Below are 22,408 nucleotides of genomic sequence, written 5' to 3'. Positions count from 1 at the left end.
TAAAGATAAATTGTCTGTCTCTTTTAGAGCTATTGGAGATGATAAAACTTGTGTCATGAGCTACTTATTACTAATTACTTTATCACATCTTAGTGTCTTAATCTATTTTTTTTCCTTTTTTTACAAAGATAGTTTTGTGTTTATATACAAGCTAAGTCGTTCTCAATAATCCTCAGTAATTAGTCAAAACAGTTTATTTTTGATGTTAACAGAGAATCTAATTGAAAATGACTTGTTCCACCTACTAATAAACTTTTGTGAAACATTGGCAAACACTTGAATATGACTAAGCTAAAATATCAAAAACTAAGCCATGGAAGTAGCATATATTTCTTGAATATGAATTAAAGAAGAAGAAGCAAAAAAAAGGAGAGGAGTGAGCTTCTTTCACGGCCGCGCATTGCATGCCTAATGGAATGGGACGTTCTCTTCGAAGACGCTTTTTTCTCTTATTTATTTTACTTGTCTTCTTACTCCTTTTCTTTATCCCCCCACGCCTTTTCTGTCTTTCTTCTTGCTCTTTTATTCATTTTTTAAAACAATTTCTCTAAATTTTTAAATGCAGAAAATAAAGAATGTAATGATTTTTTGTTTTTTTCCTAGGGTAGAGGAAAATAAAGATAAACCAAAGGTCATTTTATGCGATATTTCATGCAAAATTACGTTGGCATGATCACTTTTCATATGGGCACATTTTTATCATAGGAGTTTGAGTCTTATAAGCAAATACTTCTTCTTTTTTCTTTATGAGCAAAAATATATATGCCCCAAAGTTTCGAATTGTATTACAACACTCCTCTCCTCTTCAAAGATTCCCTAACTTTTTTTTTTCATTACAGCTCTATAAATTTAATTAATGTTAAGATTTAATAAAAACAAATTTATATAATTTATAATTTTGTCTTATATACATAATGTCTTTTCATGAGTTCAACGCGTCTGACAATTTTTTCCTTCAAATAAATAAAAAAAAGGACGTTGGATGCTTTTTTTCTCTATTTGAAAAAAAAATGAATGATAAACACATGTACTTGGTGCAAAAAAAAACTAATTTCAAAATGTTTAACTAAAACTATTGCATAGTTACATAAAAAAATCCGCCTATGAATTTTCATCAGCCATGCTTAATTAGGAATACGTATTTCTCTATAATAGGAGTTCAAATTTATTAATTTTCAATTTAGTGTGTTCAATTATACCATATTAATTTAAACCTGTACAAACTTAAACTAAACTTTACTTTACATATGTTATGTTCCTTCTTTCCAATATCAGTTCAGTTACCACTAATTGATGTTTGTATTTTATTTATACTTGATTATAACAGAGAGATTGATCTTAAGTCCCACAAAATTTATTACATGCATATAAGTTATAGCTCAAAACCTCATTAATTATATGTAATTCAATTATGAAGAGTGTCACTAGACTTGATTAAAACTACATAGGAATAGCTTTAATTATAGGTTTTAAGTTATATTTTGATCTAGCAATTATGTTGACTTGTAAAATTTAAAATAATTAATATGGTTTACGTTTCCAATATATATATATATATATATATATATATATAGAATGTACTTACTTTTTATTTTTACTTTTTTGACCTAATTAAATTCAAACAAAAATTTAACTAAAAATTATTGACTTGTTATATGTAGAAAAGATATATGTGTCTAGAAAATTTTAGTATGATATATACCATATTATCATGTTAACTCAGAAACTATTAAGATATATCTATTTTCAGTAATAGAAAAGTTCAAACCTTGTTTATTAGATATGAGTAATATTTTGAAGAAAGAAATGACATTTGTTAACTGATAGGGACCTATAAAACTTAAATTGAAGTTTACTTAATGTTTTGTTCTTTTCTATATCACTTGAACTACCACTAATTATATTGACGTTTGTACTTTTCTCTATTATAATGGATTGATCTACAGTCTATAACAACTTTAACTTATATGTTCAACTAAAAACCTGTTTAATTATATGTAATTCAATTACAGTGCCGGTGCGCGTCAGGAAACTTGATAAAACTATCGCGATCGGACCATATAATTTAGTTTCCAACTTTGACCTATTAGTGAATTTCAATTTTAGATATTAAAAATAAATGATTTATTATTTTTGAACGTTTTTAATGGATTGTTGTAACTTTGTCATACAATTCCCTCGATCTTTCCCATCCATTGGATTCTTTCACATAAATTTCAGAAGCCTTATTCTTTGACCATATTACTATATTAATTTCTTTACTTTGATGCAAAAAAGTACCGATCTATATCATTTCTTCTTCATTGTACTTTCTTTATTTCAAAATCTAAAAGCTATAGTTTTTGTACTTGTATAGAAGACGTTGCTTGCTGAATTCAGAAGTATATGTGGTTCTTTTTAGAACCTTTTGTAAGAGAATGTCCATTCGTACCAAACTTAGCTAGATTAAGTGCGTGAGTCGGTCCTAGTATGTTAGATATAATTAAATACTACATATTTATTATATATTCTTCAAAACTATTGCATATTTGTTTAATGGACTTTATTATTCATTTTTCCACTTCCAGAAACCCTAAGTTTGTATTACTTGGGTATCAACCCTGGTTGTGTGTGTTGACCGTATCTTTGCTTTTGTGAACCTATCTATGGTCTGAACTAATTTCTTCGTATTTGATGAATGCTCGTTTGGTCATGAGGAGTTTATATTGGTTTGAATTTTGGATGTTATGTATGAATTTTGCTGGACTAATATTTTCCAGGGAGGTTGAGTACTTGACACATTCAGCCTGAGTGACTCAGATAAGAGGCATGAAAAGTATCGAGTTGGGAAAATCAACAGCAAGCAGCTGAGTATCACAGGGATGCTTATACGCGGTAAGTGTCGAATTATACTTATGGAGGATAGGTTCAAATCAATGAAGATATCAAGAAAGGAAATCAAATATTTACAACTTGAAGAATTGTACTATACACCTTGTATATACTTGGCCTAGTCCTAGGTTGTTTAGGGTTAGCCGTTGATGAGAGTGGTAAAGCTTTAGGGTTTTTGGTGAGTGATCTACACAACTGTTAGGAACTGAGTAAATCCACAACCTTGTGTTTTTGATAGAAGTCTTCATTCTAGTTATTTCTTCCATTGGAATATTGGATGATTGGAACATTCACATTGGACAGATGTACTTGTCCACACACAAAAAAAATCTGGTAAAACCACCACAACAATTTTGACGATTTTCTTTACAAGCATATCTTTCATAGAATGGATAACAAGAGTAGAACACTATTACATGAATATGTACCACAAATTCATCACCATGTGTTTTGTTGTGTTGGAAAACCAAATTTGATCTAAACTCTCAACTTCTTCACACTAAAGTTTCCCTTTGCCTCCTCAAACACACAAATTTTCTTTTGGCAAACGAGATAACTACAACATTTCTTTGATGAAATCAAGGCTAAGTGTGTCCTTAACGATGAGAAACAATCCAAGGAATATCACAAGCATGATCCCTGAAGACATTATCCCTTGTTCCACCTCTACCGGAAGCTTCCTCCCTCCTCTAACCGCTTCCAACAATATCAATGCCAATGTTCCACCATCAAGAGCCGGTAATGGTAAGAGATTGATCACCGCAAAGGTTAATATTCAGCAACGCTGCAAACTGGTAAAGCCCATCAATGTTTGATCTCGCCACTTCTGCTCCCACTGCAATGATCGCCACAGGACCTGATACTTTACTTGCTGTTTGAGAGAAGTTGAAGAACGTTTGTTTTAGACCGTCCAACACATTAGAGGATAGCCCCATAAACTCTTTTCCCACAAATCTAAATGTCTCCGGAACATTCCTCGGTCTCACCTTAGTGATCCTAACATTTGGAGACAACTGAACACCGATCTTCCCCGTCCCATCAAAGTTCTTATCCGGTGTAACCCTAATATCGAAATTTTGATTCCCTCTTTCGATTCTAAACACCACATCACTCTTAGGGTTTCTTTTAACAATGTCAACAATCTTAGAAACAGCGTCAGGTCCTGTTCTAGACAGTTCAGTACCATCCACAGCGAGGATCACATCCCCTGAAAGCAACCCATCACGAGAAGCAGCAGAAAAGGTCTTAACTTCAGGAACAAGAACACCAGGAAACGCTTCTTGTACAGGCAAACCAACAGATAACACTTGAACAAAGATGATAGCGTAAGCAAAGATCACATTTGCGATGATTCCAGCTGAGACTACAATAGATCTATCCAGAGTTGGTCTGTTCTTAAGAAGATTCTCATCGTCAATGGGAATCTCACTGTCCGGATCATTATCAGGGAAACCAACAAAGCCACCTAGAGGAAAAGCCCTAAGAGAGTACTCAACATTGTTGTAATCGAACTTAGCTAGAATAGGACCAAACCCAATTGCGAATTTACTCACATGGATCCCTTGAAGAGAAGCCGCAAGGAAATGACCTGACTCATGGACGACGATGATCGTTGTGAGAACAGCGATAGCTTCAAGAACAGATTCGAAGCTTCCCAAATCAATCCCAGAGATTGCTCTCGCCCTAAAATCATTCCTTTCTCCTCCATCTGGGTACTTCTTGTTTCCGAACAAGACTCTGTTTTTGAGACTCTGGTTGGGTAAAGGAGAGAGATTTGGGAAAAGATGAGATTTTGAGAGATGGGTTTTGGATCGTCGAGGGAAATAAGAGATGGGGTTGTTGAAATTGGAGAGGAAGTGAGGGTTACGATGAGAGATTGGAGAAGAAGATATGTTTAATAGCATGGTTTTTGTGAGAAGTGGAGATTTTTAGAAGTACGACGGTGAAGTGGTACGATTGGAGCCATTGGTGTTAGAGAAGAAGAGATATATAATAAACAAACGAGTAAACACATACAGAGTCGTGTGCTTTGGCTTCTTTTGCTTTGAGTCTGTGTATATGTGGATGTGATTCAATTCGACGCAACACTAATCTCTCTCTCTCTCTGCGAGTATTCTATTCCTAAAGATAGTTTTGTATATGGGCCTTATTACAGACAAAGCATCAGCATCGATTTTGTCTTTTAATGAACTTATATTTATTGGACTTTAAGGCCCAAATATGCAAGGCTCAAAGACGCTAGACGCGTTTAACGTTGCTGATCAGAAGTGGATTAAGCTACCAACTCCGGGTGATTCTTGCACAGAAAGAGGAGGAGCGGGTCTCGTAGTGGTTCAAGGGAAGATATGGGTGCTTTACGGGTTTAATTGGGACGAGTGTGATGATATTCATTGCTTTGATGTGAACCTGAAGGAGTGGACGAAAGTGGCGACTACTGGAGAGAAGCCTTCACCGAGGAGCGTTTTCGCTGCAGCTGCTGTGGGGAAATATGTTATAGTAGTTGGAGGTGAGATTGAGATGGATCCTCAGGCTCATGTTGGTCCTGGGAAATTGTGTGGTAAAGCTTTCTTGTTGAACACGGAAACGTTGGAGTGGAAGAAACTGGAAGATGGAGGAGAGGAGACGCGACCAGGACCGCGTGGTTGGTGTGCATCGACGGCTGCGACAATCAATGGGAAAAAAGGGATGCTGATGTTTGGTGGGAAGGCTCCCACAAACGACCGGTGTGATGATCTCTACTTCTACGCAGTGAATAATAATCAGCTTGATGACCTCATCAATGTGTGTGAAGGAATACTGTGATCATATAATTAAGAAGAGATTCGTGTGAGACGACTGAGAGTCAATAAGACAGTTGATGTCAAGTATGAAATAAAGTGTCTCTCCTTGTGATTTGAAAGCTGTTGTGTGGTTGAAACCATCGAAGTCTGTTTTTTAATTAATCAAGAGGCTGTACTGTACGTTGTTGTGGTTTGAAAGTTGGTGTGGTTTTGAAAACATCAAAAATACTTTAAAGAAATGAAGAGTCTGTTGTATCTTGTTTAATGTCGGAGCTATATATATATCTTGTTTAATGGTATATCTAATTTTGGTTATGATTTTCCGTGAGATGATCAACATGAGATTTCAGATTATAAGATTAGAGAAAATGAAGACAAAAATGAAAGTTGGGAAATTAAAACTAAATTGTGCTTGGAGGTGAGATTGAAGAGAAGGCGTTTATCTTGGACGACCCAGTGGACTTAGGGGGTATTTTTTTAGTGCAACACAAAATAAAATTTTCAGTTTTCTTGGATCTAGTTCCTTGTCAGATTTCTTTAAGAATAGCTAATATAAATGCAATATAAAAAGTGATTCATTGTCAAACGTTGTGAGAAAAAACTGTATAGAAGAGATCGATGCAACCCGCTTTTCTGTAACAAAACGATTACATTTTTTTTTTTTTTAATCAGAATCATGTTCGACACCGCTCCAGTTGAACATGATATATACAGATAGTTCTGACTAGATCGCACTACCAAGTTATTTTAAACGGTTGGTTGTGAGAATTTGCTGCACAAAGATATAAGAAAGGAAACACAACTCATTTGTGACAAATAATAAGAAGTGATTTCTTATAATGTCTCAAGAAGAAGAAGTGTAAGAAATATATGCAATGCTTTTTTTTTTCCTGAAAATAAAGATTGGATGGCATCAAGACTTATTTTTTTTAGAAAAAAAAAAGAAAAAAAAGTGACTTATTTTTAGCTATTGTATAGAGATGATAATTCTGTTTAGGATTTTTCTCATAATTAAAATGGAGTCACCGTTGAGAAAATGTAAAAGTTTTGACGTAGAATTTAAATATTTGTAAGTGTAAATCATAAGTATAAACTACTAGATAATTGTGGTTGAAATATCTAAAGAGGATAAATGAAGAAGAGAGAATCCAAAGAAGCCAATTGCGTTGCAAATTGTAAGGTTTGGTGGGCACGTGGTTAACTGGGTTTGAACAGACACATACACTGTAATCTACTTTTACACGAAGCTATGTCGGCTCAAGTAGTCAAGTGTCACCTTTGCTGACATTAGAAACACTTAATAACTCATTTTCTCTAAATATCAGTTTCAGTTTTCATTTAAAAACGAAAAGCTTTTATAGTTGCTAGATTCTGGAAATGAAAATTATGTATGATAAAAATATATACGGAAAATGAATGTCTTAAAGTAAACGCTTTGGGCTAATGTTCATATGTAGTGTTTTATATATGTGTGCAGTGTGGTGAACTATAAATTTCGTTCAATTTTGAATTAATGGGATATTTCGGAGAAATCAAGATAAATTATTCGATGCGAAATCTAAACACCAAAATAAATTATTTACCCCTTGTATGTGTTACGCATTTACATTGTTGAAGTATGACAATAATTAATGGTACGAATTAGCTGATAACAAATTGTACATACATCAAATCTTTGAAAAATATAGAAAAGAGAAGCACTAACTAAACGACGACCTAACCCAAGTTGGGTGTCATGAATAAAACAACGTGTCCATTTTGTATATTTGTATTTAGATCGAAGTTCATAAAGTAGGTAGGCCATCTTTCTACTATTTAAAGTGATTCTTTTTCTTCTTTTACTATTACTTGTAATACTTCATAATGCGGTACTAAAAAGTATATAGTCTGAATGATGACTAGACATGGAATTAGAGGCCATACTATAATTTGAGTGGCAGATGAAACTTCTTAACTATAATATTTTAGATTCTCGTATGAGTTAGCTCATTGCCTCATTCATTACATAAGTATTTTTATCCACGTGCTTTTGATATTTTTCTTGTATGTCAATATATGAAAAAAACACACACATAAGATCCAAATTACAAAAGCAAAAAAAAATACTTAATTAATTACTTGGTATTGAGTTAGTGCTACGCATGAAACAAAAAGTATTTACGTTTTTTTTTTTTTTTTGCTAAGAGTATTTACCTTTTTTACATGTCTTATCAACGGTAGTTTTGATTTTAACAAGGAAAAAACAATCTAAAATATCAGAGTCGAGAGAAAAGAAATATAGTAAAAAAACGAAAAATAAATAAAGGAGAAATTAAAAGTATCGCGTCTATAAATAATTCTCGACCCACTCTCTTGTTTTTTCCCTCATTCCGCTCCTTTGTGGGTGCGCAAAAAGGCAACCAGGTTCAATGAACCTGGGAAGTTCTATGTTGTTTATCACCACCATCATTCTTCATCGATCACCCGTAAGCATGCTGCTCATCACTATGATATACCATATACTTATATGTTTCTATAATTATTTTGCACACCTAACGAAACGAAGTAAAACAATCTTTTTGCTTTCTTGAATTACTCATTCAAAATAAAACTGTGGTTTCGTTAACTATTAGCGATTCATATGTTAAAACGAAGCTTTGATTTTATTGCAGACCAAATGGGCTAAGAAGAGAGATATATACATGTGTTTCAATGACTTGTCGGGCGACACATTTCTACATTATCATGGTAAGTGAGAATCCTTGTTCAACTCTCTCTCTATCTAGAAACATGCATGTATAAACGTTGTCCTTGATAAAATATCTATTTGCCATAATTTTGAATTGTTAAGTTCTAGTCTCATTAAAATGTGACCACGAAGAGTGGAAGAGGTAAAACCGTTTGATTGCAATTTACTGCCTTGGGCCCTTGGCTAGTCCATTAGTTTTCACGGGGAACAACACATGCATTTTGTTTTTGTTTTTTGTGGGAACAAAAAACACACGTTCTTTGTTGTATATCTGTGTGTGTGTGTGTGTGTGTGTGTGTGTGTGTGTGTGTGTGTGTATGTGTAAATACTAAATACTCGTTATGCATGTTAATTCATAATTTGAATTTGACGACGAACCTCTCTTATTTACTCTCTTAGCCGGGTAAGGATCGAGGGTGTTTTCCGAAAGTTGTATGGTTTGCTATACTAGAGTTACCAACTAGACCGGTTAGGGGTAAGTCAGCATTCCTCTCCTATGGCTATGACCTAATTATATGTGCTTATTTGGTAGACTGAGGTATAAATTTACAATTCTATATATACTTGATCAGAGGAGAAGAGTGCTAATTTATCCGGAATGGTCTACTTGGTTTATTTAATTAAAATTATACATGGCTAAATCTGAAGTAAAGATTGTTGGTAATATAGTTTATCTGTCATCCATGCAGAGATCAAGCTCAAAGATCCGGAGTCAAAAATCTTCTCATGACTCACTAGCTACAAATATGCTCGAGATGGTTGATCGATATATATGAAATGCGAAAAGTTAAGTCAATATGGAACTAAATATACATAGTATTACATCGAGAGATTCAAGTGTGACACAAACATATGAGTCGTACGTGTTCATGGCTTGAAGCATAAGAAAAAAAGAGAGTTCCCCTTTCAAACACTTCAATCTCTTTCGGAAGAGAAAATAAAAATATAAATTATATGTACTTGTTGTCGTGTACTTCATTTTCATCATTTATTCTATTTTGCATGGACAAACTAAGATTATATATACGTATAATTATATAGTTTGGTTGTAATCTTATTCTTAAGATGGGTGAAAATAATGTTATTATGACTTATGAGTTCCGCTAGAAATTAACAATTCAGACAATAGAAGGAAAAAAAGTTTCCGTAGTGTGACCAAAAAAAAAAAAAAGTGGTTGTGAATTTCTTAAAAATAAAGGATTTTGAAGATTCAGGAGATAGAAATTTGTGTTTAAGTGTAAAAATGTTATTTTTCTGTTACTTCAATTTATAAAACCTTCGTTCATATCTTCATGGTTGGGAACTACGTACGAGGCTTACTAAAAGCACAACCGATAAATTATTTATTTCCCCCCTCTAAGCGCTAAACCAGAAAACTCATTTGTTGCAGATATAGTTTTCGCAACTAAGAATGTCACTGCAACAAGCCAACAAGTTATGTTGTGTCGTGAAAAGAAATAGAGAGGAGTTTGTTCATATATAGTGGACAGCAACCAAATCTTTACATGTAAAGTTGAAACGTTTAGTGATATCTCTCTCACATGACGTCGGTACCCACGGGATCCACTGAGAAATGAAGAGCTACTGCTTTTTCTATAAACGGCTCAAATTGAGACCTCCACATCTGAAAGTTAAAAGAGTCTCTAATTAATCTCACTCATATCATATACGAGAAAGATTGAAAGAGTTGTATTTAGTGTTAAGTAACAAGGTTCCAGTTGAGATGTTAAGTCTTACATCTTTATACTCTCTGCCCTCAATGAACATCTCCATGGCATCAACTGCGCAGAGTGGCATAAGCAAGAGTGAGGAGAAATAGAGAGGAAAACAGAGGAATGCACACTAGAGAAAGTGATTACATGAACGGAATCGAACTACTGCTGCATGCGTAAACTCCTTACTGCTGTCGTTAAAGTTTGAACCTGGACATCGAATATATCAAGGCGGCAATTATTGGTGTTAGCTATATCTGAAATATATTAGCAAATGCAAAAACTTTTATTCTTCATAGGCACCTTGTGAGGACTGGACAATTAATGATGGAACAGATAAAGCTAGCTGCGCAAAAGTGTCCATTGCATCTTTGATGTTCTTGTTGGAAGCGTTCTTAGCAAAAGTAACCACAAGAACAAACTCTTCGCCATAGTTGTACTCCTGCCATGGGAAGTAACTCGGTCTGTTTACATTGATGAAACAAGATAGTGGTAGTAACCCTTTGGCTCTTACGCTATGGAGCTACTACATTGACAATTTGTGAAAGCAAAACTCGGATTATGAATGGAGTTGAGATCATACCTCGCCCTTTCGAAATATTGCAAGGATGTCATCTTCGACCTCTGATTCATAGCCCAGATTAGTTAGCCCCTGATACATTAAAACCCCACAACAACACATTAAAAAATAGAGAAGAAGACGAAGATGACAAGACAGAACTAATGAGAGGAATGGCGTTTAATTACATGTAAAGGCATACATGGCAGAATGGTGTTACACGTTCATTGAGAACTTTCAAGAAGAGAGGGTTCTCATAGAACTTGTCAAGGTCTTCCTTCTTCTGAAATCGCATGAAGAGAGCGTGCGTGTAATCTTCATTGCTTCTATCACCAATACAACCTGTGAAAGTAAAATGAACCAAAGACTGGTTTTATAATCATACAGAGAGATTTTCTATTCTAGATTGGGAGCAAGAATATGAGAGCACTCACTGACTCACCTACAGATATAGCAACAATGCCTCTCATTTGATATTGAGTCGTGTAAAGATAATCAAGCATATCTTTTTCTTGTTCCTCAGATAAATCCTCTTTTGCTTTGAGTAAACACACATGCTCCACTACTTTCCTGTGGAAGAACATAAACAGGACTACTAGGTTGACACATAACATTATAAAGTTGCAAACTTTAAACTTTCATATATAATGTTAAACCTACATGCCAAGATAGAAACTTTCCTAAGAACCTCAGAGTCAACACACATTAACATAAGCTGCTATCACACAAAGGAGCTAAATTTTTGAAAACTGAACCTTGTCTTAATCGACTTGGAACTAGCAATTTGATCATCAGAAGAAGCGCATAATGCAACTCTGGCGTTCTTTGTTCGGCATTGATGCACAAACACACCTCCACCATTAGACCCAAATCCTGTCAATTTCAAGAAGAAGAATCTCTAGGTCACAAACGATTCTGAAACAGAGGACATATATCAAATTGACGGGACACAGATTTGAATTCGCCTGAAGGATAAAGGTATACTGGACAATAAAAATTGAAATGTGGCCACTACAATTGCAAAAGGATAGAAGGAGACCGAGCAAAATATATAACAAGCCCGCGACTTGATTTTGCTGAGAAAGATGGAGAGTCTAAAACCCAGAATGAAAAATCCAAACTTTTTACCTCTGGTGGGAATTGGACGAGGGAGAGCTAAAGCTTGGTGGATCATCATCGAGTCGAGTGTGGCGGACCAAGTCTCGCATTGTATTTGTTGCCTCTCCCTCTTTTATTATCACTTTCTCAAATATTAGAGAGACTTAACAAAGGAATAAGATTTTTGGGGTTTGTGGTAGTTAATAGTTGAAATAATTACTCACATTTTTGGTTTATTTCTGATATCTAAATTTTTTTAAATAACTACTCGTATGTTTAGTACCTTAAATGTAATTACAATTTACGCCTTAATTTATATTTTTGATTTTGATTAAAAAAAATATATACATCAATAAATTAAAATACACATCATCTTTCATAATCCATGTCACTAAACAATTTTTTTCCAAAATCGACAGTTTCTTTTTCTTGTTTATATCAAAAGAGAAGAAAACTGAAAGAGTTACCGAAAAAAGAAAAAAAAAACTATCTCTCTCTCGTCGCCTAACCCTAATTCCACCGGCGATACTCTGTCTTTCTCTACTCTCTCGCCATCATCTCTCGCAGTCCTCGCCCGATATCCTCTCTCTCTCTCTTCACCGTCGATGTCTTGTTCGTTTCCGTCTAAGCCGTCCTCGTTTTCAAGTTCCAGTATGTGACGGCTGATTTCTAGTATTTACGGGAAAACGAAAGGTCTCGTCGATTCATATGACGACTGAGTTATAATGTTTTGTGGCTGAGTCATCACAAGAAATAATTTGAAAGCAAAAAACGAATGGTCTCGTCGATTAATATGACAGCTGAGTTATAATGCTTGACGGCCGAGTTATTACACAAAATAAAACAAATGTATTACAACAATACTACATCCGACAAGTTTTCACATTGTGCCCAACTTGTTTACATTGCGAACATGGGTGTTGCTTAAATACATACTTGTGTTTCTTTACCTAATTATCGGAACAACAATTACTATAACTGGATCAATGAAATAAAATGAAGAAGAATGAGGAAATTAATAAGAATGAGTGTAATTAAGAAGTTAAGAACGAGGAGAAAAACAAGAGGAAGAACAAGGTGAAGAACACTTTTTAACCAGTTGAAGAACAAGAGTCGAAGGAACGACATTTCGTATTTCCAGAGAAGATGATGACATGGAATGCTGACATGGATGATGCGTCTGATGTGGCAAGTCAGCCACCAAACGAACATGTAAATCAGCCTAATTATATCAGCCATCTAACAAAGTATAACTCAGCCGCAACATGAATACTATTACAGTAATTAAAAAGCAAAAAAATGGTTGCCAAATTCAGCCACTTAATGTCATAACTCAACCGTATCGTTTAATCAGTCAGCCGTAACTGAATGATATTCTAGTAATTAATCTTTCGCTACTAAGTCAGCCGTAAAATGGTCGATTTGTCCGATAAATCAGCTTATGACGGCTGAGTTATGGTTAAGCACTATAACTCAGCCGTAAAGACATTTCATAAGTCAGCCGTTATTCATAACTCAGCCAGCCGGAAAATGTTATTTCAGTTGTGTCGTAGTGATAACTCAGCCAAAATATTGACAACTCAACCATCGGGTGAAAAATCAGCCATAAGGACAACTGAGTTATAGCATAACTCAGCCAGATATCTTTAAGTCAGCCGTAACTCTTGGCTGAGTTATGCTATCAGTCAGTCGTCCGCTCTTACTCAAATGTTTTTTCCATAAATCAGCCGCAACATACTGTAACTCAGCCATCATTACCTCTGTAACGCTATACGGCTGAGTTATTTAATACACGTCAGCGATTTCTGATGTGGCGTCTGACGTAGCAATGACATTTTTGTAATTATGTTTTTCTGTAATATAAAACAATGGCACGCTGAGTATTTTGAAAATACCCAAAATATCCTAGTAATTAAAAAAAAATATATGTTCTGGTAATATTACCTAATTTGGAGTACATCTGAGTAAAACTCCCTTAATAGTTTTGTAATATAAATCTTTTTTGCGCCACAAAATTTCGTTACACTACATATATTTGAATATTTTTTTAATAAGTTTTGTAATTAATTTCTAAATTTTCAAAACAGTTTTCAGATACATATATCTGATAATTTAAATTATATAAAAACACATTGTATAAATATTTTTAAATCGTATAGTTCAATATAAAATATATAATACAAACTAAGCTATTAATGATATAAAATTATGTTTGACATAGAATTACAAACTAAACTATTAATTTTGCAACTCATTTTTGAAGTAATCGTCAATGAAAAGAATATAAGGGAGATTGTCAAGGTGGATATATTGTATTGCATTTTCCAAATCCACCAGCCGCTTCGTCTCTGTTCGCCGCACCTCCAACTCCATCGTCTACAATGTTAACTAGCAATATCAGCACATCTATAAAAAAAAATACGAGCTTTTGTTTTAGAGGTAAACAGAAATTTATCGATAGTAGTTAATAAATAATAAATAATTAGAAAACCTATTAAGCACAATATAATCCTCTGCTTTTGAGAATGTCTAAAACTTGATTAGGAACATAGCAAGGTGGTCAATAATATTTTATTTGGTTCAATCTTATAGTACTCGGTTTGACCCATCATGCTTTTAGTTCTAAACAGTCTTAATTTTCATGTGCAAACGAACATTCCAAACATAAGATGCAATATTTTTAATGAGCAAAATCGGTTCAACATTGGTCAGAATAAAAAAACACTTCAAATAAAAAAGACACATAAAAGCATTGCATTGGTCACTAATATAATAATATGATTTTTAGTCTATTTTATTATTAGATTTTTTATAGTTCTTTTTACCTCCATTGATAAGAAATTCACTAAGTCTCTCATTAATATAATATTTTCAGTATAGTTTCATATTTATAATGTAATTTATCTTTAATACTTATTTAATTTTATCTTAGATTAGAAGATTTCAATTGATATCTCTTTTATCATATCAAACTACATTTTTTATATATTCAGTTTCATTAACTAGTTATATTTGTTTATATAATTTATAACATTAATTTAATTTTAATGCAAATCTTAGTAATATATCTTTAAAGCTCATGAATAACGGAACTTCTTAGATAGATAATTTTTTAAAGTTTTATACGTAAATTTAACTTTATTACTAAACAAAATTTATCCAACAATTTTTAACTTTATGCAACTGGCCAAACACATTGCCGCAGTTGAAAATAAAATCTTAATCGTATTCATTTTTTGGTCAGAAAGAGAGAATAACGTTGAAGATTCAACTATTGAACTTCTTAATCCATCTAATTGGAAAAGATTAAAACTTTGAATGTCTATTTTTCAAATTTCTATATATATCTTTTATCGAACGCTATGTTAATTCGATGTATTTTTTTATTTGGATAGTGGATCGGACAAATCCTCAAATTGTAATAATTTTTTGTTAGTTACGTAGTATAATAAAGTAATACGTAAACATAAAATACAAATATTTTCTAATAAATTTAATTTTTGTAAAACCTAACAGTTGAGTTTATGCAAGTCATGACAATCCAAAGTATCTATCTTAACATTTTTTAAGTACATTTTTGTGTCATCATCTCTTATCTTTGTATCCAAACAAGTCTCAACTAAATTCTCTACAATCCTTACAACCAAATACAATTATTTCCTTATTTGATAATATTAATTTCCTAAAATATAGCTATCTAATTTAAATAAATATGTTAGATTAAAATATAATTCTCCTTTCATTTTTATTTAATCTTATATTTAATTATTTTAATTACTATTCAATACATAAAGTTAATAAATTTTTAGATTTTTTTCAGCATATAATGTGATTTGAATTTTTATAAACGCATTTTTAAATAATGTGATTTGTCTTAGGATATTTGTAATCAAACAAGTATATCCACATATAGAGCTCGGAATACATTTTTGGAGTACAATAGGGTGCCATCACTTTTTACCAACTTCGGGTCGGGTTTTTAACTAAAATTATAACCGATTCAATTATCCGGATCCTCCTTAAGATTGTAAAATATTTTGGGCCGGTTTTTAATCCATAGCATACTTATTTACATCCAATTAATGCCAATTAATGTCCATTGTATCTTAGGAAATATCTAATTTGCATGCCGAATTTTTAGGACCGAGTTTGACAAAAAGAATTGATAACCCAATTTATGTAAGCACATCCTCTTAATCACATCCCTATAATATAGCAACTAATTCAAGATGAATATATTTTAGGAAATATCTAATTTGCGTTTAATAAACGATTACATATTTGGTAAGATCTTATTAGCTTTAAATGTACACTCTTAATCCAATAATATCAATTGAGTATGATAATAAGAATATGTCAGATCATTCGTTTCTAAATCATAACTAATAAATCGTAAAATGTAGATTCTCAAGTTGCGAATCAAAAGTTTCAACAAAACTCTACCTACAACCATTAACAATATATATATCAACAAAATAATAAACACATGGTATACCATGGGGTAAAACCTAGTTTAATTTATGAAAGGAAACAAAATTTAAATACTTAATTCATCCAAAGAACTTTCAGTTCTTTTCCTTTTCCAATGTTAAAACTCTTATATGAAACAAGTGGCATACTAAATATTAATTGAACAATTAAAAATTAAGGATACATCGTGATATGAATAATCCAATTCCCCTCAATTTAAATTTGTACCGATTATATTGCTGTTTAATATATTTATAATTTTTTTCAACCACATAATCTACAAGATCAATTTTTTTTTTTTTTTTTTTTTTTTTAACAATCTACAAGATAAATCTCAAAGTCAATTTTGGCACGTATACATGAGTTAATTTTACTCTTCAGTTTCCAATGAGATAAAAGTTAAGCATTCGTGTAGTAAGTGCCCATACTATATATGGTTACGACTTTATCCAAAACAGAGTCAAAACCATAAAACAAAATATTCGTTATTCACCTTCTAAGTAAAAAAAGATAACTCTCCAAACATGAACTTACCTTGCAAGTAAAGTATTCTTCATCTATTATTTCCCATTACTTAACCTTATCTTCACTAAGATTGCTGTTGTCATTATAATGTCTTTAACGATCGGAAGATTCTAAAAGGAAACTCAAGACAATTTTACATAGCTTTACAGCAATTATTTGAAATCTATACGTAGTTGTGAGTTACCAAAAAATAAAGTGGTCTAATAAATATATCAATATATGAAAATGGATCATTCTGATGAGGAGATCCAATAATGATAATAAACTAATTATGTGAGGTGTCAAACTTTTTACACATTGAACTAGTGAAAGCAAAGACAAGATGAATCGTCACATTAGCCTAACGAAGCTTACCAAATTAAACAAATGAATAGAATACACGGATCAGTTTTGAAGATTCGAAAGGAATCTTTAGGTTTTGTCAAAAGAAAAACACAAAGTGACCAACCAAACCAACGAACCAATTCGGCCGATTTGGCACTTTTTTCTACTTTCTTTCCTTCACTTCTCATTTTCCTCACTAGTTTTAAATAATCGTATAGATTTGGTACCATGCCCCTATTTTCTAATATGTTGATATCACACGACAACCATAACTCTCAATAATATGCCAATTTATTTAACAAGTTCATTTATTTGTTATATATCATTGAGGAAAATTTGACATTGTAACATTAGAAAAAAGCTATATGATTTAATTATATTATTTCCAAGACTAAAAAAATCGGGTTAGTCAAAATACAAACAGTGAAAAACACATGGGATATTAAGAATTTGAATGTAAAATATACTTCGACACTTCTCTTTCACAGGCCAACAAACCTTGAATCTCTATATTCAACTCTTGTCCAAACTTATAAAATTGAGTTTGGTTTATAAAAATCGTGATTGTAGTAATATACATGTGATCAATCGAAGATTTGGAGACTAATAAACTACATTGATCTCCCCTAAATTGGAGATCTTTCACTAATTTCAACCCCTAAACTTTCTAACAATTCACCCAAATGACACGAAATCAAATTTAACAATCCCCCCCACCAATACATTTTAACTAGTAATTAATAATCAATTCCTCATGTGACCCACTAATCATTGTTCCTTCACATCTCGCTCTCACCGTAATCCAATCCCCACCCTCCATATCACATCTGGGTCCATCCAACCCACCAACACATCTCAGCTGTCCGATTCTCTCCGAGTAACAACCCCACAAGCTTAAACGGTCTAGATCTCTCGAACCCTTCTGTAATTCCTCTGTTTCTTCTTCCTCCTCTTCCTCCACTGATCTCCAAAACGTTTGATCTGTCACACTTGTCGGTGAGCTTGAAACCAAACCGGAAACCAAATCCTGTTCAATGTCCGGTTTAGTTATCAGAAACGGATGGTTTAGGAGTTGTGTCGCTGTCCATCTCTCCTTTGCTTCCCTCTTCAAACACTTTTCCAAAAAATCCTTTGCGTCTTCCGCAAGCAAACAAGGAAGCTCCGGAGTCTCACCCGAATACCCAACCCGATAAAGAACCGAAAGCGGATCATCCCTCGCCTCCGTCCACGGTGGAGACCCGGTAAGCATCTCTATCACCGTGCATCCAACCGCCCAAACATCACTCTCTTTCCCCTGTTTCTCCCCACGCGCCACCTCCGGAGCCATAAACGCCGGCGTTCCCATAACCATCAGCTCGAATTCCGGGTCAACCCGTTTCGCACACCCGAAATCCGCAATCTTAGCCTCACCTTTCTCAGCAAGAACGACGTTACTCCCCTTTACATCGCAATGTGCAATCCCCTCGGAGTGTATATACTCCAACCCTCTTAGTATCTCGCGCGTGTACTTCACGACACGAGTCTCGTCGAGTCCCCCTCCGTTTTTGGCCGCCGCCTCGGTCAACGTACCGTACGGTGCGTACTCCATCAGAAGGTTATACGTAACGACGCCGTTTGACTCCCTCTTGGTTTCTGATCCTCTGTATCCGATCACGTAAGGAGAATCCAACGACGAGAGGATCCTAGCTTCTCTTTTCAAGAACTCTGATCGGTGAAGCTCGGAGGATTTAACGGCGAGGACTTCTTCTGAGTTGTGAAAAGTGGCGGCGTAGACGGTGGCTGTAGAGCCTCGGCCTAGGGTTCTTCCTCTAGTCCATTCCATTTGGAGAAGACTAGAGAAAAGCTTTTTTTGTTGTTGTTGTCTTTGTTTAAATTTGTTTTTTTTCCACTCTGCTTATTCAACAGAAGGTTTATATAAGGGCGAACGAAACTTTTTTTTGGCTGTGAATTAGATAGTGTATACTTTTGGTAACATCAAAGTTTATATCTACCAACGCTAAAAATATAAATTATGAGAATATAATAACGTATATATGTTCTTGTGTGTACACGTGGATATCTTTTTGAGGTGGATAACCAAATGTAACCCGTTTTTTTATTTGATTTTGATATTTTAATTAATTCGAAAAGAGAAAAAAAGAAAATGTGTAGAATATGTGAAGTTTCAAGAATACAAAATTGAGAAACGTGAGTGAAATATCAACTGGCGTGTGCCGTGGCAGTGGAACGTACGTATCTAACGTAAGTTTCGTTTGAGTATATATGGCAACGTGGCATTTTTTTTTGTTTTCTTTTTCGTTTTGACGAGCCTGTACTCTTGAGTCTTTACAGTCTCTAGAAAGGATGACGTGTATATATCTGGTTGGTCCAAGAGCCTTTTTAGTTTCTGCTCCGACCAGAGTAGAGTTACGTAATAATCTCCCGGAGCTACGTGTCCACAAGGTTTAGATGCTACGCGGTGGTTCAAGAGTGGCCTAATGTTTTTATTTTGTGTAGAAGGAAGAAAATAATTATTTAGAATTTATTGATATGATTATTTGTGGTTACTTATGAGTTTGGTATTGGAAAAAATGAAATTAGTGGAGAGGAGAAGTTGGGCACTTTGGTAGATTTTGATCGATTATCTATCTATATCTATCTGCACACTTGGAGCTTTGTACTTACATTTCGTTCTACATTTCGTGATCGTTTTTATCTTTTTTTTTGCATATACACTTTCTTCAGAATTTTTGCCAGAAACTCTTTTTTTTTTTTTTTGGTTATAACTATTTATTACAATAGAAGTCTTGTCCAAGAAAAAAAAGAAGTCTTGTCTGACAACGTTTTCGATCTGTTGTCTATCATATTATCATTTTTTGGAGGGTCTATTATTTGTTTATGACAGTTATTATTTTCTATCTTTTTCCTAGCAAAAGAATAAGATCTTGACCCCAAAAAAAAAAGATTATAAGTCATTATAATTTTGTAGTTCAAGTAAATATGGAAAAAATCTTAAACTCATGGTTATCCAAGCAATTAGGAGCTTGGTCGTTTACAGAAAGATTTAGCAAAACGACCTAAACAAACAGTTGTGAACATTTAAATAATGTGTTATAAATCTAACCAAGAGAAATCACATGTTAATCTTCAACAGACTTTATCATCTTAGAGAGTTCACATAAAAATACATTGTCATTTAGGGCCTAAATTAAATTAAAAAAATCTCAGTCCTTTGGAATAATTTTTTGCTAGTAGTGTAATATTTAAATTATATTTCCTTAAACAAAATCACTGCCAAGATTTGGGATATGATTTGCCCACCGGAGACCTCTCACACTAATGCTATATAATATATTATTAAAAACGATTAGTTGTTTTCTATAATTTTAGTCAACTTGTTTCATATAGATAATAGACGTTCGTTAAACAAATATTGTGACAAGCATACCAAATTTCAACAATAAAATAGATTAAGAAGCTTCTTTTAATGAAGCGATCGTTTACCCTTCTGGAAAGAAAATAAACGAAAGTGAGCGGTGGTTTTAACCACCATTAATCGGTTGAGGTTTAAGAAATAATAAACAATCATTTTCAAATATGATTAGATCTGTTTTATGGTTCTAACTTACAACTTACATTCAAATTAAAGTCAAGTTCACATATAAAATTACGACTAATTAGGCTAATTAATGATGATCTTTCTTTCCTCTTTCGTTATTTACACTCCAAATAGCTATTTCATTATCAGTTTTTGAACCCATTTTTTTTATAAACATTTTAGTGACTTAAAATACAATATAACTAGCGTATTATATAAATTCCATATGATTTTCTGAATATCAATGTGGGTTGCAATATATAAGCTTAAGAAGAATTGTGTAAAATGAAGATTTTGTTCATTATGTTATATAGATTTTGTTATCTAACATTTTTTTTTGTTGGTGCAAAAGATTTTGTTATCTAACTAGATTTTAACCGGAACAACTTAATTTTGCGGCCGTTTGTGCGATTAAATATTTATATTAATTTTTTAATCTTTAATATACTTCATGACCATTTGTTTGTTATTTTTTTTTGACCATTTGTTTGTTATATTTAGTTTGTTTTGTTTAGTATTTGAGATTCTATTTTGATTTTTAACTATTATAACAAAAAAATAAAAGATATATTCGTAAGATTTTAAAAATTTATTAAGTTTATATAAATTAATTATAGTATTTAAATAAATGTAAATTGAAGTTTTTATTACGTTAAGAATCAAAACTCACAGGTTTTGGAAAACAAAATGGGAATCAAATTGTTGTTTTCTTTGTTTGCAAAGGATTCAGACATATAATATCTTCAAAACACAATAAATTAAAAGGTGTGGTTAAATATATCATAGTTTATGTTTCCATAATGATTTTGCTGTAATTTTTTTTAGTTGGAATGAACTCTAAAATTTTAAGGAAACAAAATCTGAAGTTATGCTATTTTTAGATTTTTTTTTTAGGGATTAACTTTATAAATAAGTACAAATTAAATGGTAGAACGCAAAATGTACTTCAAAACTGTATATATAGATATTAAAACGCCTTTTCACAAACAGACAAAACTGATTTTTTTTTCCTTTGGTTGAAGAATGTCAAAAATTCAAAACTTTTAAATTTAACATCTCAAGGCGTCGACCAAAATATCTATCTTAACATTTTTGGAGTACATTTTTGTGTCATCCTTTCTTATATTTGTATCCAAACAAGTCCCAACTAAATTCTCTACAATCCTTACAACCAAACATAATGATTTCCTTATTTGATAATATTAATTTCCTAAAATCTATCTACCTAATTTAAAGCAATATGTTAGATTAAAATATAATTCTCCTTTCACTTTTATTTAATCTTATATTTAATTATTTAAATTACTATTTAATACATTAAGTTAAGAAAATTTTAGATTTTTTTTAGCATATGATGTGATTTGAATTTTTATAAACGGATATATATTTTAAAAATTGTTTTAGAATTTTTGTACCCAAACAAATATATTCGGATATAGATTATTTCATATTTGAATTATTTTAATATATAATAAATAACTATCTTAACCTTTTTATTAATTACTGTGAAAACATACATATATAATAATGTAACATTTATATTAAAACTCAAAGAAACTTGATCTATTTATAATATATACAAAAGTTTTTTTAAAAAAAATTGTTCCGTGGTATACCAAGCGATCAAACCTAGTTAAATTTCATTACACGATCAAATGTTCCACAAATGCCTCTCAGTAATTTTTATATTGTCTTTACAGAAATCACAAACCTTACAATTTTTTTATTTCTCCTCCATGAATTAGAATTCAGTATTTTTTTTAA

General features: G+C 32.6%; 3 protein-coding genes, 1 long non-coding RNA gene and 1 pseudogene across 6 annotated transcripts; 2 read left to right on the top strand and 3 right to left on the bottom strand.

Annotated features, from left to right (window-relative positions):
- Positions 1 to 3,231: 3,231 nt before the first annotated feature.
- Positions 3,232 to 5,023, bottom strand: LOC104700211 (membrane metalloprotease ARASP, chloroplastic). The gene is given in 2 exon segments (XM_010415688.3): positions 3,232 to 3,634; positions 3,636 to 5,023. Coding segments are annotated over 2 exon segments (1,347 nt in total). The 5' UTR covers positions 4,776 to 5,023; the 3' UTR covers positions 3,232 to 3,427.
- A 68-nt stretch (positions 5,024 to 5,091) lies between these two features.
- LOC104704271 (thiohydroximate-O-sulfate sulfur/sulfate-lyase (nitrile-forming) NSP2 pseudogene) lies at positions 5,092 to 5,976 on the top strand (annotated as a pseudogene). Its single transcript, XR_015560918.1, has one exon. The product of XR_015560918.1 is annotated as a thiohydroximate-O-sulfate sulfur/sulfate-lyase (nitrile-forming) NSP2 pseudogene (transcript).
- Positions 5,977 to 7,981: 2,005 nt separating this feature from the next.
- LOC104700210 (uncharacterized) lies at positions 7,982 to 9,471 on the top strand. Of its 2 annotated transcripts, XR_753524.3 has the most exons (4): positions 7,999 to 8,116; positions 8,303 to 8,378; positions 8,779 to 8,854; positions 9,069 to 9,471. It is a non-coding gene; the product is annotated as an uncharacterized LOC104700210 (long non-coding RNA). The 2 variants fall into 2 exon arrangements; XR_753525.3 differs by lacking the exon at positions 8,779 to 8,854 and having other exon boundaries at positions 7,982 to 8,116.
- A 288-nt stretch (positions 9,472 to 9,759) lies between these two features.
- Positions 9,760 to 11,921, bottom strand: LOC104700209 (stress-response A/B barrel domain-containing protein UP3). Its single transcript, XM_010415686.3, has 9 exons — positions 11,779 to 11,921; positions 11,406 to 11,523; positions 11,093 to 11,220; positions 10,853 to 10,992; positions 10,675 to 10,743; positions 10,395 to 10,533; positions 10,239 to 10,301; positions 10,117 to 10,160; positions 9,760 to 10,003 (listed from the first exon to the last, which is right to left on the bottom strand). The coding sequence occupies exons 1-9, from the start codon at positions 11,825 to 11,827 to the stop codon at positions 9,917 to 9,919; spliced, it is 837 nt and encodes a 278-aa protein (XP_010413988.2). The 5' UTR covers positions 11,828 to 11,921; the 3' UTR covers positions 9,760 to 9,916.
- Positions 11,922 to 17,547: 5,626 nt separating this feature from the next.
- LOC104700208 (mitogen-activated protein kinase kinase kinase 17) lies at positions 17,548 to 19,067 on the bottom strand. The gene has a single exon (XM_010415685.3). It carries the CDS (start codon positions 18,887 to 18,889, stop codon positions 17,798 to 17,800), a length of 1,092 nt encoding a protein of 363 aa, XP_010413987.1. The 5' UTR covers positions 18,890 to 19,067; the 3' UTR covers positions 17,548 to 17,797.
- Positions 19,068 to 22,408: the final 3,341 nt, after the last annotated feature.

Source organism: Camelina sativa, chromosome 7 (genome assembly GCF_030686135.1).
Source record: "Camelina sativa cultivar CO46 ecotype springtype chromosome 7, ASM3068613v1".
NCBI lineage: Eukaryota > Viridiplantae > Streptophyta > Magnoliopsida > Brassicales > Brassicaceae > Camelina > Camelina sativa.
Note: the sequence above shows the minus strand (reverse complement) of the source record. Positions and strands in the feature narration are given on the sequence as shown.